The sequence below is a fragment of the Lynx canadensis genome, chromosome C2 (assembly GCF_007474595.2).
Source record: "Lynx canadensis isolate LIC74 chromosome C2, mLynCan4.pri.v2, whole genome shotgun sequence".
In the NCBI taxonomy this organism is placed as follows: domain Eukaryota; kingdom Metazoa; phylum Chordata; class Mammalia; order Carnivora; family Felidae; genus Lynx; species Lynx canadensis.
Genome location: NC_044311.2, coordinates 157,451,349 through 157,467,869, shown reverse-complemented (window position 1 = coordinate 157,467,869; position 16,521 = coordinate 157,451,349). Strand labels below are relative to the sequence as shown.

The 16,521-nt window shown below is 51.8% G+C and overlaps 1 protein-coding gene across 7 annotated transcripts in view; it reads right to left on the bottom strand.

Annotated features, from left to right (window-relative positions):
- ADARB1 (adenosine deaminase RNA specific B1) overlaps positions 1-16,521 on the bottom strand; it is an 87,768-nt gene that overhangs the window by 29,498 nt on the left and 41,749 nt on the right. For 4 of the 7 annotated variants that reach the window (XM_030329496.1, XM_032594797.1, XM_030329503.2 and 1 more), the window contains exons 4-7: positions 13,114-13,228; positions 10,913-11,081; positions 10,131-10,279; positions 8,631-8,862 (exon numbers count right to left, since the gene is read on the bottom strand). In XM_030329496.1, coding sequence (XP_030185356.1) covers positions 8,631-8,862; positions 10,131-10,279; positions 10,913-11,081; positions 13,114-13,228 — 665 coding nt within the window. The remainder of the gene's footprint in view (positions 1-8,630; positions 8,863-10,130; positions 10,280-10,912; positions 11,082-13,113; positions 13,229-16,521) is intronic. The other 3 variants (XM_030329499.1, XM_032594794.1, XM_032594795.1) reach the window with 3 other exon arrangements.

The window sequence follows — 16,521 nt, the reverse complement described above, 5'->3', positions numbered from 1 at the left end:
CCCTCCTTCCTGCCACCGTGGCAGCTCGGACCAGGCGCCGGAGGATTCAGGAGGGGGGGGGGGGAGGGGGCGCTGCGGCGCCCCGAGGACAGAAGATGCGTCCTGGATGCAGCAGGAAGATGGAACCTGGACGACCCACCTACTTCTGGACCTGACTTTCTGTGAGACAGAAATAAACTTCCATCTGGTTTACGTTTCCCCTCAAATGCGGGCAAAGCTGCCACCAGTTGTTACCAGTCTCACACTGCTGCGTTTCCATTTGAGTGCTGGGATTAGATTCCCAAGGGCTGTAAAAAAAATTAGGGCATTTGATTAAAATTGCATTGGAGTTGTAGAAACTTCAAAAGTTGATCCAACTATTGAAAATGCACTATGGCTCTGGTGTGGATGGGCGGGTTTTTATGACTGAGGATGGCTTGCCACTTTTTCCTTTACCGTCCTTAATGCCGTGGTAACAGAGGTGACAATAATCCCAAAAAGTGAGCTGGGGATCCTTCCCTCGTCTTCTAGTCTCTAGAAAAGATGACCTAAAATAGGGATCCTCAGCTCTGCAGGAGTGTAGGGAGTTCACGCCAAAGCCGTCCAGGCGAGCGGGGTCTGCCTTCTCTACAGCCCTCCTCCTCTCTTTGGTTTTCTTCAGTTTGTTTCCTTCCTGGGATTGGGTGTGACGTGTGTATTTTTAATGGTTACATATTCCCCTCTCCACCTATGCTTGAGTCAGTTTCAGGAATGCACATTTTTTCTGGAAGGCTGTTTTCATTTCATTTCAGTGTCAACACCTACTTCTGTTGAAGTCGCCTACAACCCTGCACGTAACTACCTACAGCTTGTTCTTTGTAACTGATTAGCTGTGCGACTCTTTGTGACTGACGATCATTTTCTAATCTCCACTGTGATTTCCTCTTCTGGGTATTACTGAGGTACAGCTGACACTCACTACAGGGCACATATTAAGGCCCACGCGGTAGTGAGAGGCGACTTCTGCCCGTGCCCTTGAGACCCATCATCCCCGGAGTCCTCCTTGTCCTATGTCCCCCCCGCTGCCCCTCCCTGGGCGGCCACTGACCTGCTTTCTGCCACTGGAGGTTAGTTTGCATTCTCTAGGATTTAAATTCATGGAATCACCCGCCAAGCACTCCTGTTTGTCTGGTTTCTCTTCCTCTGCACGGTTATTTTGAGGTTTACCCACAGTGCACCGGGTGGCACTGTTCATCCCCACCCCCCCCCAAGTACCCGCCGCATGGACACCCACTGTGTGCCTATCCACTTCCGTACAGGTGGCGGCTGGCCTGCCTCTGCTTGCCAACTACCACAAAGGGGCTCTGAGCACTCACGTGTGACTCTGCGGACATGCACTTCCACTTCCACCTCACACCCACGAGCACGATGGCTGGGGCGCGCGACGGGCACATCCTTAGTCTTTTAAGAAATCCCCAACCCGTCTTCAAAAGAACACGCCCGCCCACAGAAGACAAGGGCACCAGTCTCCCTGTATCCCTGTCAACCCTTTACGTGGCCGGTTGTTTTCATCTTAGCTCACAGTAGGACTTTGCACCTCGCCTGCATTTCCTAGTGATGGTGAACGGTGCTGAGCATTTTATCGTGTGCTGATCTGACATCTTTTTTGGTAAAGTGTCCATTCAGATTATTTTGCCCATTTTAAAAACTGCTTTTCCCCCTGGTTGAGTTTTGAGGGTCTAAATTTATATGTTGTATACAGGCCCTTTATCAGATACACGATTTGCGAATATTTCCTCCCAGTCGGTGATTACTTCTCATTCTCTAATGGTGTCTTTAAAGAGAAGCAATTTTAATTTGATGAAGTCCAATTTATCAGTTTTTCCTTTTATGGAGAGTGCTTTTAGTGTTATATCTAAGAAAATATCTACTACAACTGCCAAGATTTTCCCGTTTTCTTCTACAACTTTTATACATTACTATCTATGATCCTTTTAAAAAAAAATTTATCTTAATTTAGAGAGAGCACACGAGCAGGGGAGAGGGACAGAGGGAGAGTGACTCTTAAGCAGGCTCCACACTTATCATGGAGCCCGATGCAGGGCTCGATCCCATGACCCTGGGATCATGACCTAAGCCAAAATCAAGAGTCAGTCACTCAACCAACTAAGCTACCCAGGCGCCCCCATCTGTGGCCCATTTTAATCTCTGTATGTGGTGAAAATATGAAGTTCCCTTGTCTGTTTTCACATAGAGAGGTCCACTTGTCCAGTCATCATTTGTTAAAAAGACTTTTCCTCCATGAATCACCACTGCACCTTGGTCAAAGGTCAGTGTGACCAACAAGGAACAAGCGGAACTTGAAATTAAAAAAATAATACCATTTACATTAATACCTTCAAAAATTAAATATTTAGGTATAAATCTAACAGGATATGTATGAGATCTCTATGAGGAAAACTACCAAACTCCGAGAAAAGAATCAAAGAAGAACTACATAAATGCAGAGATATTCCATGTTCATGGACAGGAACACTGGGTATTGTTAAGATGTCAGCTCTTCTCAGCTTGGTCAGTCCCAGTCATGATCTCAGCAAGGTATGTTGCAGGTGTTGACAAAATGATTCTCAAGTTCACCAGAGGCTAAAGACCCAGCACCACCAACGCAGCACAGGAGGAGAACACAGTCGGAGGACTGGCACTGGGGGGCTTTTAGACTTACGATAAAACTGCAGTAACTGTGATACTGTGACTTGTAAGAAATGTATCTTGGTCTTATACATATTTGGTCTTTGTTCATGTTCATGGTTCCTGGCTCAGGCTCCTATAAAACCTTAGGAACTTCCTGGTTGAGAAGAGCCTTACAGATGTCTTTTGCTATGTTAATGAGGTGGCTTTTAGAAAGCACCTAAGGAGGAGGGCTGGTTTAGAGGGTTGGGAATTTCAGTCCCATCCCCCTGACCCCCAGGGAGGGGAGAGGGGCTACAGGTTGAGTTAATCACCAATAGCCAATGATTTGGGGCACCTGGCTGGCTCAGTTGGTAGAGCGTGCGACTCTTGATCTTTGGGTCATGAGTTTGAACTCCATGTTGGATATAGAGATTACTTAAAAAAAAAAAAAAAATCAATGGCCAATGATTTAATCAAATGTGCCTATGTAATGAAGCATCCATAAAAACTGCAAAGGACAGGATTTGAAGCTTCCGGGTTGGTGGGTGTGTGGATGTGAGGAGAGCAGCACGGCTGGAGACAGCGTGGGTGCTCCCTGACCCTCCTCTCCCCATGCCTCGCCCTCTGCGTCTCTTCACCTGGCTGTTCCTGAGTTATATCCTTTTATAACAAGCTAGTGATCTAGCGGGGGAGATGTTTCTCTGAGATCTGTGAGTCACCCTAGCAAGTTAACCAAATCCAAGGAGGAGGTCCTTGAGACCTCCAATTTACAGCTGGTTGGTTAGAAGCACAGGCCAACTGGAGGCCGCCCGGCTCCTGTCCTCGTTAGAATGCGAGAAACCAATCCCTCCCCGACACGTACGACAGAACTGGATTCAAATCCAAACGGCAATCAAGACACTGTAGTACTGACAAAACAAGACACGAAGAGATCAAGGGGACAGAACAGAAAGCCCAGAAACAGACTCACATAGACACAGTTAACCGATCCTAGACAAAAAACAAAGGCAACACAGGGAGCAAAGAGAGTCTCTTCAACAAGTGGTGCTGAAACAACCAAGGACCCATGTGCAAAAAAATGAATCTGGACACAGACCCTACACCCTTCACGACAATTAACTCACAAGGATCACAGACCTAAATGCAGAATGCAAAACCATAACCCCCTAGAAACAACACAGGAGAAAACCTAGGTGACCTTGATAGGGTGATGAGTGTACATACAGCACCGAGGGTGCAATCCACGAGAGACAACATTGATGAGTTGGACTGCATTAAAATTTAGAACTTCGGCTTGGGTAAGACCAACGTCCACAGGATGAACAGACAAGTCACAGGCTGGGAGAAAAATCTGATAAGTGACTGTTATCTAAAACATGTGAAAAACTCTTAAAACTCAACAGAAAACAAACTACCATGTTTTTAAAATGGGCCAAAGATCTTAACAGACAGACACGTCATCACGTTTGGGCTCCTGTGAAGAACGCTACAGTGAACGCGGGTGAGTGAGAATCTGCTGGAGACCCCGCTTTCAGTTGTTGGGGTGAATGCCCAGAAGTGGGATGGCTGGGTCACATGGCAGTTCTAGCTAGAGCTCTGACGAGCCGCCACACTGTTCCCATAGCGGCTGCCCCATCTACATTCCCACCAGCCGCGCTCAGGGTTCCAAGCTCTCCACGTCCTCGCCAACACTTGTCATCTTCTGTCTTGTCCTGTTTTGTTGGCGGGGACATCCTCATGGGTGTGAGGGGGTGTCTCGCTGTGGTTTTGGTCCGTGTGTCCCAGCCGATCGGGGACATCTTCCTGCACTTGTTGGCCGTCGGTGCATCTTCCCGGAGACATGGCTTTTCAAGTCCTTCGTCCATTTTTGAATCAGGTTTTCTGTTGTCGATTTTTAGTAGTTCTCTACATGTTTTCACAGTTTCTTACAAAACTGAACACATTCTTACCATGTGACCCAGCGATCACACTCGTTGGTATTTACTCAAAGGAGCTCAAAACGTAGGTCTGCACCAAACCTGCACACAGATGGTTTACAGAACTGCCAGCGCTGGGAACCAGTAAGGTGTCCTTTGGGAGGTGACGGGCAAACACACGGGTGCGTCCAGGCAACGGGATGGTATTCGGCGCTAAGAAGGAGCAGGCCGTCACGCCATGAAGACACCATGAAGACACCATGAAGACGGAGGGTCCGCAAGTGCATCTCACTAAGTGACAGCAGCCAATCTGAAAAGGCCACATCCTGTATGATTCTATCTGTGTGACGTTCTGAAAAAGGTGGGACCATGGAGACAACAGAAAGCTCAGGAGTTGTCAGGGGCTGGGGAGAGGAAGGGGTGACAGGGTGGAGCACAGAGGATTTTCAAGGCAGTGAAAATACTCTTTATGACACCCTAATGACAAATACACGTGATTAAGTAACTGCCCAAACCCACAGAACGTGCCACACGCAGAGTAAAGCCTCATGTAAACTACGGACTCTGGGTGACTATGATGTATCCGGGCAGGTTCATCATTGGAACAGATGCACATTCTGGGGGGTGTCCATGTGCGGGGACACAGAGTATACGGGAAATCTCTGTACACTCTTCTTAATTTTGTTGTGAACCCAAAACTACTTTTTTTTTTTTTTTTTAAAATATTTTTTTTTCAACGTTTATTTATTTTTGCGACAGAGAGAGACAGAGCATGAACGGGGGAGGGGCAGAGAGAGAGGGAGACACAGAATCGGAAACAGGCTCCAGGCTCTGAGCCATCAGCCCAGAGCCCGACGCGGGGCTCGAACTCACGGACCGCGAGATCGTGACCTGGCTAAAGTCGGACGCTTAACCGACTGCGCCACCCAGGCGCCCCCAAAACTACTTTTTAAAGATATAAACTCTTGGGGCGCCTGGGTGGCTCAGTCGGTTAAGCGCCTGACTTCAGCTCAGGTCATGATCTCACAGTCTGTGAGTTCGGGCCCCGCACTGAGCTCTGCGCTGACAGTGCAGAGCCTGCTTCAGATTCTGTCTCCCTCTCTCTGCCCCTCCCCTGCTCATGCTCTGTCTCTCTCAAAAATAAACATTTTAAAAAATTTTTAAAAAATTAAATTAAAAAGTATATATATAAACTCTTAAGAAATGGTTAATGTGATAGATTTTACATCGCGTGTTTTTTGCCACAATAAAAATAAGTCGTGTTTGTGTACATCAGCCACAATTATCCAGAATACACAATAGATAATAAGATAATTCTCGGGGCGCCTGGGTGGCGCAGTCGGTTGGGCGTCCGACTTCGGCCAGGTCACGATCTCGCGGTCCGTGAGTTCGAGCCCCGCGTCGGGCTCTGGGCTGATGGCTCAGAGCCTGGAGCCTGTTTCCGATTCTGTGTCTCCCTCTCTCTCTGCCCCTCCCCGTTCATGCTCTGTCTCTCTCTGTCCCAAAAATAAATAAACGTTGAAAAAAAAAATTTAAAAAAAAGATAATTCTCACATGAATATAGGAAGTATGAAGTTCTAGGAATTAATCCGTCAAAACTGCGTGGCATATAACTGACCCAGATGACAGTTCATGTATGGAAAAATACACGATACTCATGGAGGGACTGATTTAACTTTATGTTCATTCTTTCCCTTTCAATCCATGATTCCACAATTCCATATAAAATCTAAGCAAGACATGTATGCACCTGAGAAGCCGATTCTATAATATGTACAGAAGAACAGAGGCTCGTAAAAAGCTACAAGTGTGATGAGAGAAGGATGAAGAACAGTCTTATCCAACCAGACCTTTAAACACACTAAAATGTCAGAAGTGTAAAAACCGTGGAACGTGTGCAAGTACACTGGATTATAGAGACTCGAGAGGCTAGGAGCCTAGGAGCAGCCCCGTCTTTGTAAGGGAGTTCAGTATATTACAGGGACGCCTTCACAGATCAAAGGAGAGGGTCTCGATTATTTAGTAGACGGTCCCAGGAAAACTGACTCACCATACTAAGTAGTAAAGCCACATTATTATTTACAACACAAATGTTTGCGAGTAAATGATAAAATTTTGGAAAAAAGTACGGGAGAATATTTTCATGCCCTTAATTTGAGGAGGAATTTCTTAAATAAGATTCTAAAAGTACAAATCACAGGGTGAAAGATTAACGGGTAAGGTTCTAACAAAACGAAGCGTTTCTCCTCAGAGCGTGGCACGGACCAAGTGAAGAGGGGGGTCTGGACTGGAGAAGACACGGAACCTTCTCCGACCATCAAAGACTGCAATAGCAGCTACAACAAGAACTTCTGCCGGTCGAGATGACAAAAAGCATGAGACCCAGAAGACGAGTGGGTAGACGGTGTGAACAGGTAACTCCAATGAGAAAGATGAACGAATGCACAGCCGCTCCACACCCCACAGAGCAGTTTTGAAATGAGGCGGAAACCAGCCTCACGCACCGTCGGTGTAAGCATACACAGGCGTGACCGTTCTGGGCGCGGCAGAGACCCGTGAAGTTCTACACGTGTGCAGCAGAGACCCTGGACGGCAAAGGTCTATGACGAGCCACGCTCACGAAAACTCCAGGCTGTGCTGTGGTGGAGAGAGCAGACCCAAGTCTCTATGGCGAGGGCACGGACACAGCACGGCCATGACTATGGCAGGGTCTCTGCAGAAACCAGCTGTTTGTCACCGCATCGGGGACAGTGTCCAAACACTGGGTTGAATGAAACTACGAGACACAGAATAGCACCTAAAACACAATTCCGTTTCTATGAATTAACAACATACACATAAATACCCTAAAATGACACCACTATGTATTTTTCCAAGACCACACACACACACACACACGCACACACACGCACACACACACACACACACACACACAAGTGAATGGATGGTGGACAGGAAGGACACATAAAAAGCAAATTCATCAAGGTGGGCACAGTGTGCACCTGTACTTAAGGGCAACGGACCACAGCGTATGCTGATTCAAGTTCTGTGCACCTGAGGCTCTCTGACAAGGTCCTTGCAAGAAAGTCAATACAAAGACCTTACAGACAACTGAACAGGTACATGCGTGCACATACATGCACGTCAACTGTGACGGTTTTGGAAGAGCAGTCAAGAACCCGATCACGACGAGCCGCACAGCAGAGCTCTGAACAAGCAGGCGATCTTTGTCTTAATATGCTTTTGTGCCATCCAACTTCTCGCACCTACCTACGTTACTTGCCTTTTTTTTTCAAGTGAACGTTTGTTAAAAAATAAACAACAAGCTACTGGAACTAACACCAGCGTCTGACGAAATGAGGCCTTCTAAAATCTGGCCTGGACACATCTTTGTCTGAAAGAGCCTTTGTCAAGCAAACGCAAACTGGTGCGTCTCAGCCGCCCCCACCTCACTGGAAGCCACCCCCCCAACACCGGATGCTAGGGACACTCTGCACTCACAGAAACCCCAAATGGTAACTGCGGGGAACAGGACCACTAAGCTGGCATCTACCAAGAATGAGAACACCCTTAGTTTTAGTTTTCTCTGGGAGCAAACCGTTTTACAACTTTTTTTTCAGAGAGAGAGAGAGACAAGGAGGGAGAGGGAGGGAGGGAGGGACAGGGAGCATGAGCAGGGGAGAGGGGTAGAGGGAGAGAGAAAGAGAATCCCAAGCAGGCGCAATGCTCAGTGCAGAGCCCGATGCGGGACTCGATCCCATGACCCTGGGATCATGACCTGAGCCAAAATCAAGAGTCACGTTGAACTGACTGAGCCTCCCAGGCGCCCCTGGGAGCAAACTATCTGCAGCACACAGATGCCCCAATGCCCCGGAAGTGCACGCGCAAACGCAAGGGCGAGGCAGAGACGCAGCCCAAAGGACGGCAGCCCGAGGCCCAGCTCGATCCTCTCAAGGTGGCCCCCGACACCCTGGGTGGGGCCCCGGTCCCACAGAGGGCGCAGGAGCACAGGGCAGGACACGCAGATGACACCAGGCCCAGAGCGGTGGACGGCGCCTGCGGGAGCCCGCGGGCGGGAAGCCTTACCGGGCCATCTTGTCACTGCAGGACATGGTGAGCAGCCTCTCGCCCTGCAGCACCCCGTCCCACGTCTGCAGGCTGGCGTTGGACCGCACCGGAATCGTGCCTTCGCCAGACTCTATTTTCGTCCGCAGCTGTCCTCTGGCTTTGCGGTTTGGATGCCTGTCTGCTGGTTCTAGGAGAGGAAGGCCAGGTGAAAGTCCTCTCCTCTCCTCACGGCAAACAAGTGCAGCAGCCCCTACACATTTAAAGTCGAGTTTATGCCTGTGTGCACGCGCTCACTACACAGTAAGTGACAACCGCACGGGGCCCTGGGGCCTGTGTGGCACGTGCTCTCTCTACCCGGTAAGTGACAACCGCACGGGGCCCTGGGGCCTGTGTGGCACGTGCTCTCTCTACCCGGTAAGTGACAACCGCACGGGGCCCTGGGGCCTGTGTGGCACGTGCTCTCTCTACCCGGTAAGTGACAACCGCACGGGGCCCTGGGGCCTGTGTGGCACGTGCTCTCTCTACCCGGTAAGTGACAACCGCACGGGGCCCTGGGGCCTGTGTGGCACGTGCTCTCTCTACCCGGTAAGTGACAACCGCATGGGGCCCTGGGCAGGAAAGGCACAAGGCAAACCAAAGTCGTGGAAGTAGGTCCTAAAGAGCGCTTCCATCTTAACCAAAATGTTTACTTTCTATCATTAAAAATGAGCTGAAGCAAACAGGACAAAATGCAGACATTCGCTAATTCTAGCGGATGGATATTTGAGTGTTTGTTACGTTTTTTCCCTGCATTTTTAAATTTTCAAAAATACATTATGGGGATGCGTAAATAATGCAGAGGGAAGCACATGCACAAACATCTAAAGTGACTGTCTCTGGGTTACAGGAATACGGGGGATTGACATTTTTCTTAAATTTTAAAAATATGTAGCCACCATCCAGAGCACGAATGTGTTACTTTCACAACCAGAGAAAATCATGCACTCAAATGTTGTCTTTGCATTAAATAATGCTTAAGCTGGGGAAAAGACATGAGGACACAAGTTACTATCAAATACAAGCACCAACCTCATATGCAAACACGGGTGGAGGCAAATGTGATGCGACAGGGCCCCCTTTGCACTGGTCTGTGCTGCTTCTGAAATTTCAGCCAAATACCCCAGGTACACACGCATCGAGTCACAGTTCATCACAAACACAGGTGATGCGCACCTCCGATGTACAGATACAGACTGTCCAAATTTAAATACTAAAAGCAATGTTGGTTTGATATCCTCACTCTACTCTAATTCCTCAGTATATCAGAATCAACATATTTCATTAAGATTTTCTAATTAAATTACTAGTGGAAGAGAAAAATCTCCTGCTTTTATATATTCCTATCAGATCACTTTCAAGGTGAAACTCTTCAAAAAAAGAGAGAAAAGGACATTCACGCAAGTTTATTCTTCCATCTGTTACTACGTAATCACCAATCTCCTCGAGACGTTGCTACTTGCTGAGCACTGGGTCTCGTACCTTCCAGAATCGGCTCGTGCGGCGAGAAAATTCTGGCGTCCCCACAGGGAGACGTGCTGATATACAGATGGAACTGAACGCTCTCCTTCAGCCTGAACCCGCCGCGCTCTGACTTCTGAAAGATGGACCTTTTTTGATCGTCTTTGCTACTGGAAGGAAAAAAGTTGCAAAAAGGAACTTTAAAGCTGTAGACAAAGTTTAGTCTACCATAGTTGACGACGACTTTCAGAGGCCAGTGTTTTCACCAGGGTACAGATAAGCTGCAACGAGAATATCTGCATGTTATGATAACGAACACAGTTCCTGTCCACTCAATAATGAACAAGTTATCGGAATGCGAGTGACCTCCCCTCCTCCTCATTTAGGACTTCAAAACAGACGACACATAGAGACGGGTGCATAAAGGAAAGTAGCTTAGACAGCTGGCCTGCTGTCTTTGTGTACGGTGACCACGATGGGTGGCCATGGTCCCAGGTGGCTTAGTTCTGCTCACACGCATGCTGCACAAGACACAAGCACACGGTCTCGAACAGACTTCAGATCTACGACTGCGTCAGCAGTCAGTGCACGTGCGTGTGTGTGGCACCTGGCCAGCTCTCGTCTGTACCTTGAGCCTCATGGGAAAATGGGACCCAACCGCACTGCTGCCGATAAAGTTACTGTTTTAATTAAAGAGTTTCTCAGAGATTATAGAAACAATGAAAGGTTTTGCAGTACATTCTGATGGGAGGGGAATATTTTTTGCAAACTGCTCCCCTTAGTGATTTACTTAGTGAACTTACTTTAAGTAAAGCTCAAGCTGTGTATAAAGAAATCTGAGCAGGGACCTCCGAGCTACTATCTCCGCGTGGCAGTCATTTAACGCAAGGCCACGATCACTCATGTACTCGCCATTAATGCACTTTGTTCCCGTAGAGACACTTATCACCTTGGCATCTTTCACATCTGTGCCTGAAAAACAAACGAGACATTATTCCTCCGAAGGCACAGGCACGCGTGCCTACCTGTGCTCCCGGGGTCTGCGTGCCTTCTCAGCGACTTCCCTTCCGGGCTGTGAGCCGACCACTCAGCCCATCCGCACGCGCACGCCCGCCCCTACTTCTTACCAGGGCAGACCCGGGCTCCGCAAAGCACTTCCCGCTGAGGACTCGCTGTGCAACGTTTCTGGGAAGCCAACCTCCCTGCCCCTCTAGTGCACAGACTCTGAACCGAAGGGACTCATTTCCTCTGGACGCGGCCCCGCTAGGTACAGGTAGGGAGCACCGGGTAAGGGTCGACTAACCGGTCTGGCAGTTAGTTTTGAAATTAATAGCAAAGCACTAAGGAGGGTACGAGGAATGGCTCACAGAGGGATGAGGAGGAAAAGAGAAGTAACTCACAGTGTCCTGCCTAGGAATGCCTGTCACCATATAACTGTACTGGGAGTGAAGCCTGCTGGGGACTTCGGGCACGGGAAACGCGTCCACCCTGACAGGCGCGGGGCAAGGCCTGGAAAGCCTGACGGTAAACTGCACTTGCTATCAGCTGAGTGCAGGGCGTGCGCCCCAAGCGGTAGTTAGGTGAGGGTTTCACTTCAGTCCCGTGGGGTCCTCTGAGGGGCACGCGACCACTGTCTCGGTCTCAAAGATGAGGGCCCTGAGGCCCAGAGGGGTCAGAGCCTGCCCAGGGTCATTCAACCACGGGGAGCCCGAGCTGAAGCAGGCCAGGTGACGTCAGGGCCACGGGCCAAGGGCTGTGCGGTGCTGCCTGCAGGCGTAAACTGTGGTGCTGAGCAAAGGCCCCGAGTGAGACGCACACACCACGATGCAAAACGCCCCGGGAGCCGGTCCGCGGCCCCTGAGCCCAGGAGAGCCGCACGGAAGGGCCGCCCGCTGCTCACGCCTGCCGCTGGCGGAGGCCCAGAGCCTCGCCCTGGGAACGCTGCATGTCAGTAGCTGAAGCATTCACCCCTCGGGCACGTCGAGAGCAGCAGCAGAGAGAGAGGGAGAAACGGAGACAACACAGGCTTCAAACCCCAAATTAAACTGGGACCCCAGGTCACGTCCAGAGCCCTTCATGCTACCGCAGACACATTCTCAGCTGTGCCACGGCAAACACATCGTGCACGAAAAGCCATCATCATTAAAGCAGCGGTCACGTGTCCTAGGGCATCGAGGGCTGGATCAATGCCAAAGGTCATGGAATCACATCCTGTCCACAATCAGATAGAGGAGAGCGACATCGGGAGAAAAGGACGGAGCAGGGACCCCACAGAGGACTGAGGTGTTCTCCCTGGCCGGCAGGTGTAGACAGGTAAACCACGGGCTTGCTCTCTGGCCCTAGGGCCGGATGTCTGCACACGGCCAGCGGGGCTGAGTGGACGACTCAGTGTAGAGGGCCCCACAAGGAGCCTCAGACTCAGCCCCAGCCTGGCCAGCTGCAGGGACCCAGCAGGGGGCACGGCTGTGGCCTCCTGCTCTTGGGGTGGTCCAGGAGCAGGAGCTGCTGAGCGTTCTCACCCCCGGGTGAGGGAAAGAACTCAGAGAGGGCGCCTTGTCCTGCTGGGACTTCCGGGTTCATTTAATAGGGTTTCATGTGTCATCCCAAAGAGTGCTTTTTACCCAAGCAATTTCTGCTCTTGCTAGAGCTGCTCGTCTGCCCGATAGAAGTCACACGCAAACTATCTGGAGGCATCACCATTAGCTGGGAAGTCAGATACGTCCCACTTTCAAATGACAGAAGTGCATTTTGCTGCCCTTTTCCAGAGTAGATCAAAACCACTCGTTTATGGTTACAGGAACCAGACATTAATACAGTGTGCCGTCTCCAAATAAAAAACTGAGGTTAAGAAACTGAACATTTGTAGGTGCAATTCCTACGTTTGCATATGACAAGGACTCTGAAGAATTAGGAAGATAGTTCCCGTTAGGGTCCCAGAGATGGTCACAGTCTGACCATCTTCCCCTCTTTTTTAGGCGTGAAGAAAGGCGCCCCAATGTTTTACCTGTTGTCATGACGATGCCGGCAAGAACTTTCCTACGTGCGTGAGGAGAGGAGAAGTTGTCCGTCAGGTCACCGAACTTATCCAGCACCAGGCGAGCCACGGCGTCCGCTAACACCTGAGGACCACAGCAGGGAGTCAGGGGCGCGGCCCGCACCCGCCCTGCGCACACCAACACAGCGGTCCCTTCAGAGTGGCCTCATAGATGGCTTCTCTTTTGGAAAACCACACAGGGAAATCTGGCAAACAAGCGCGTGTGAGTGAGTGTGTGTGTGTGTCGGTGTGCTTTCCCTTCAGAACGCTCCCCGGAAACAGAGGTCCAAGGAATTCGAGGCTCTGGATGGACTCCTTCAACGGATCTCACAGACAAGGACGGTCCAGAACCGGTGCCACCCGTCTGGTCCACCGGGATCCCCTCGGACGAGGGAAGCGAGGCCACCCCGGGCCACCTGCCCCGCACGCCCTCTGCTCTGCACCAGGCTCTCCCAGCCTCCGGGGCCACACTCCCGGGAGCATCAGGGCTTGTGAAGGAAATGAAAGTGCTTCTTTCCCTCAACACGGAAGGGCTGCCATCGGCTGGAGGGCCAGCGGGGCCAGGGAACATCAGGGCAAGGACAGGGGCGGTGTGTGGAAGCCCGAGCCCCACGGCAGTTCCCGCAAGGCGCCTGGGGCCAGGCCGGGGAGCAGGGTGCGAGTGCCCACAGGGACCCCCGTCTTCCTCCCTGCCGTGGGGCAGCCAGCCAGCCAGCCCCTCGTGCCTCGGTTTCTCCAACGGGCAAACCAGCCGCCCTGCCTGCCCAGAAACCAGCGCTCACGAGCGTCCGGCAGGGCGTTTCTCACTCGGCCCAACCGGCCGCGGGCAGCACCAGCGGCCGCGCTCTCCGAGGGAAGGGGTGAGGGCGCCTGGCACGTTTCCATGCCCACAGCCTGCACCGGAGGACGCTGCTCAGGAGCAGACACACCTGGCAGAGCGTGGCCACAGTCCCACCTTCACGGCTCACAGCCCGTCTCGGGTATCAGGGTTTGGGGAGATGCCGCCTGACGGGGGCGTGTGTGAAGAGCCGTGTCCCCACCGAACCCACACCTGTCTCGGCAACCAAACGGCCGGATCCAGCGTCCCGGCTTGGCCCCTAGGAAAACACTCCCCAGATGAACAGACACGTCCCGCATCCCGAATGACGACTTATTCTGAAGAACAAAAGTTGCCATGAAAGCTCTCCTGCTGCTGCACCGGAAAATACCAGGGAGCCCAGGAAGACTGCGCTCGAGCCAGAGGCGTGGGCGTGGACGCAAGACGCAGGGCGGGGCAGCAGGCCTCCCCCTCCCCCCCCCCCGCCTCCTGTCCCACGCAGAGGGTCCACGCCACACACGTGGCTGCAGGCCACACGGTGGTGAGGCTATCAGAGTAAGGATCACATGTTCCAACTTATATAAAAGAACAAATCCTTAGAGAGGCTAAGGATAAGCCAGAGAAAAGGAAAGCGTCTGATGGAAGGTTTGGCAAAGTTCTAAACCACGGAGCTCAGAGATGTGCAGGTCGGGCCCTTACGGTGACACGGACTCGTGAGAGGCAGGCACTTGGGGCACCCGGACAGTTTTTCTTCCCCTTAAAGAGACTGTGATCTCATTCCTACAAGTAAGGAGGAGAGTCTCCCTCTGCACGTCGGGCGCCACACGAATCACACCCGTGTCCCCACGGCCCCAGGCAGCGCCCAGGAGCTGCGAGGCCCCGGTGGAAGGCTGGCTGTGGCGCTGGCCGCTTGGTTGTGCCGCGTTAACAAAATCCACTACCGGCAGGGGCTGCGGCCGCATCTCTGGGTTTAAACCCTGGGCCACCACCAGGAACACGATGAAGGTGAAAAGTCCTACGAGCAGGGAGGGCCGGCCCAACGCCCTCAAGGGTTACTTCAGGAAAGCAGTGGGGATGCTCACCATTCCAGGATGTACGTCTGGAAACCTCCAGGCCAGAGGCAACACAGTCCAGAAATAAAGCTGTAAGGCCACCCCAGGCCCTCCCAGGAAAGCATGAGCATGTCCTGAGCTCCCGAGGGGGCTCCAGACACACCACGGTGGGGGCGCTGTGAGCAGAGACAGGACACCTAGCTCCACGCCTGCAGGCCCCCTGGGCCCCGACCAGAGGTTCAGAGACGACCACTGGGCGCCTGCAAGAACTCCAGGCAAGTGGCATCAGGCAGGGCTGAGAGCACCCCACCCCGCCCCTCACACGGATTCCCATAGACGCCCCTCCCCAGCGAGGGCCCCCGCCTGCAGCCAACCCAGGCATGTGGGGCTCACGGGGTTCGCCTCAAACACGACAGCAGGCGCCACAGGAGTCAGGTGGCCTCAGACGCTAATCTGCACCCAAGCTGGAGCGCACTGAGCCACGGAAGCCCGAAATGCATCCTCTCTAGGGGGCCGGCTTGTGGAATCTTCTGAAATATGTCAGCAAGGGGTCAAGAGGGGAAGTGATTCTTTGGTTCATAAAAGACCAGTAGGATATTCTGAATGGGTTACTTTATACCGATGTCGCATTTGGTTGCTTTAGGCAAAATAAAGTTTCTTTTCCCCAAACCTTGCACTACTGGCCATTTCGGGAGGTTACCCTGACTGTGTGCAAAGACAACTGGGAAGCTGTTGCATCCTGGATTCTTCTGAGACAGATGCAAGTTGTCCCATGTGGCAATTGGAGCCCTTCATTTTTTTCCCATCAAACCAGTTCAGATTTTATCTTTAGCAGTAATACTTTGACAAAAAGGAATAGAGAAAGTCATCAGGTTTTCTCTCTAAAAGAGTAATTTTTACACTAGGCCAGAAAAAAAAAAACCTGGGTTTCCAAGAAGAGAAGCAAGACGTAATCAGAGTCGTAGGATTTAGAGATGCCAGCTACAGCTATTTCCCCCTCCTCTCTTCCCCTTTCGAGTCAGCCAGGAGCCCGCCCTGAAATCCTGTCTCCACCCTGGTCTTACGCGGGAGGGCCGTCCTAGGCCAAGCAAGTGTGGCCACCTACCTCCAGCCCAGCAGGAGGGAAGCCCGCACCGGATCCCAGGTACGGACTCCCGGGCCCCTGGAGTGCCACCAAAGGGTCCCCTTCCTTCTCCCACTTCTGAGAGGCTCACAGACCTGCTACGGTGCGCCCTCTGCCTGGCTGGCCCTTGGCCTTGGGGACCGTCAGAGTTGCGGGACACCCGCCCCGACCCGGACGTGGGCAGCCTCACTTCTGTGCTGGGGACTCTCCGGTGAGACTTTGCAGGGAGCACCGCTGAGCTGGGATGTAGTCTCCGTGCTCCGGTCACAGGCTGCTGTGGGACGCGGGTCCCCACAGAGGCGGACCGTGTGGGAAGGGAGCCACGGGCTGCCGTGCGGAGTGGGGCAGGGCTCAGCCTGGAGGGTGCGAACGGCACTGCTCTGGGG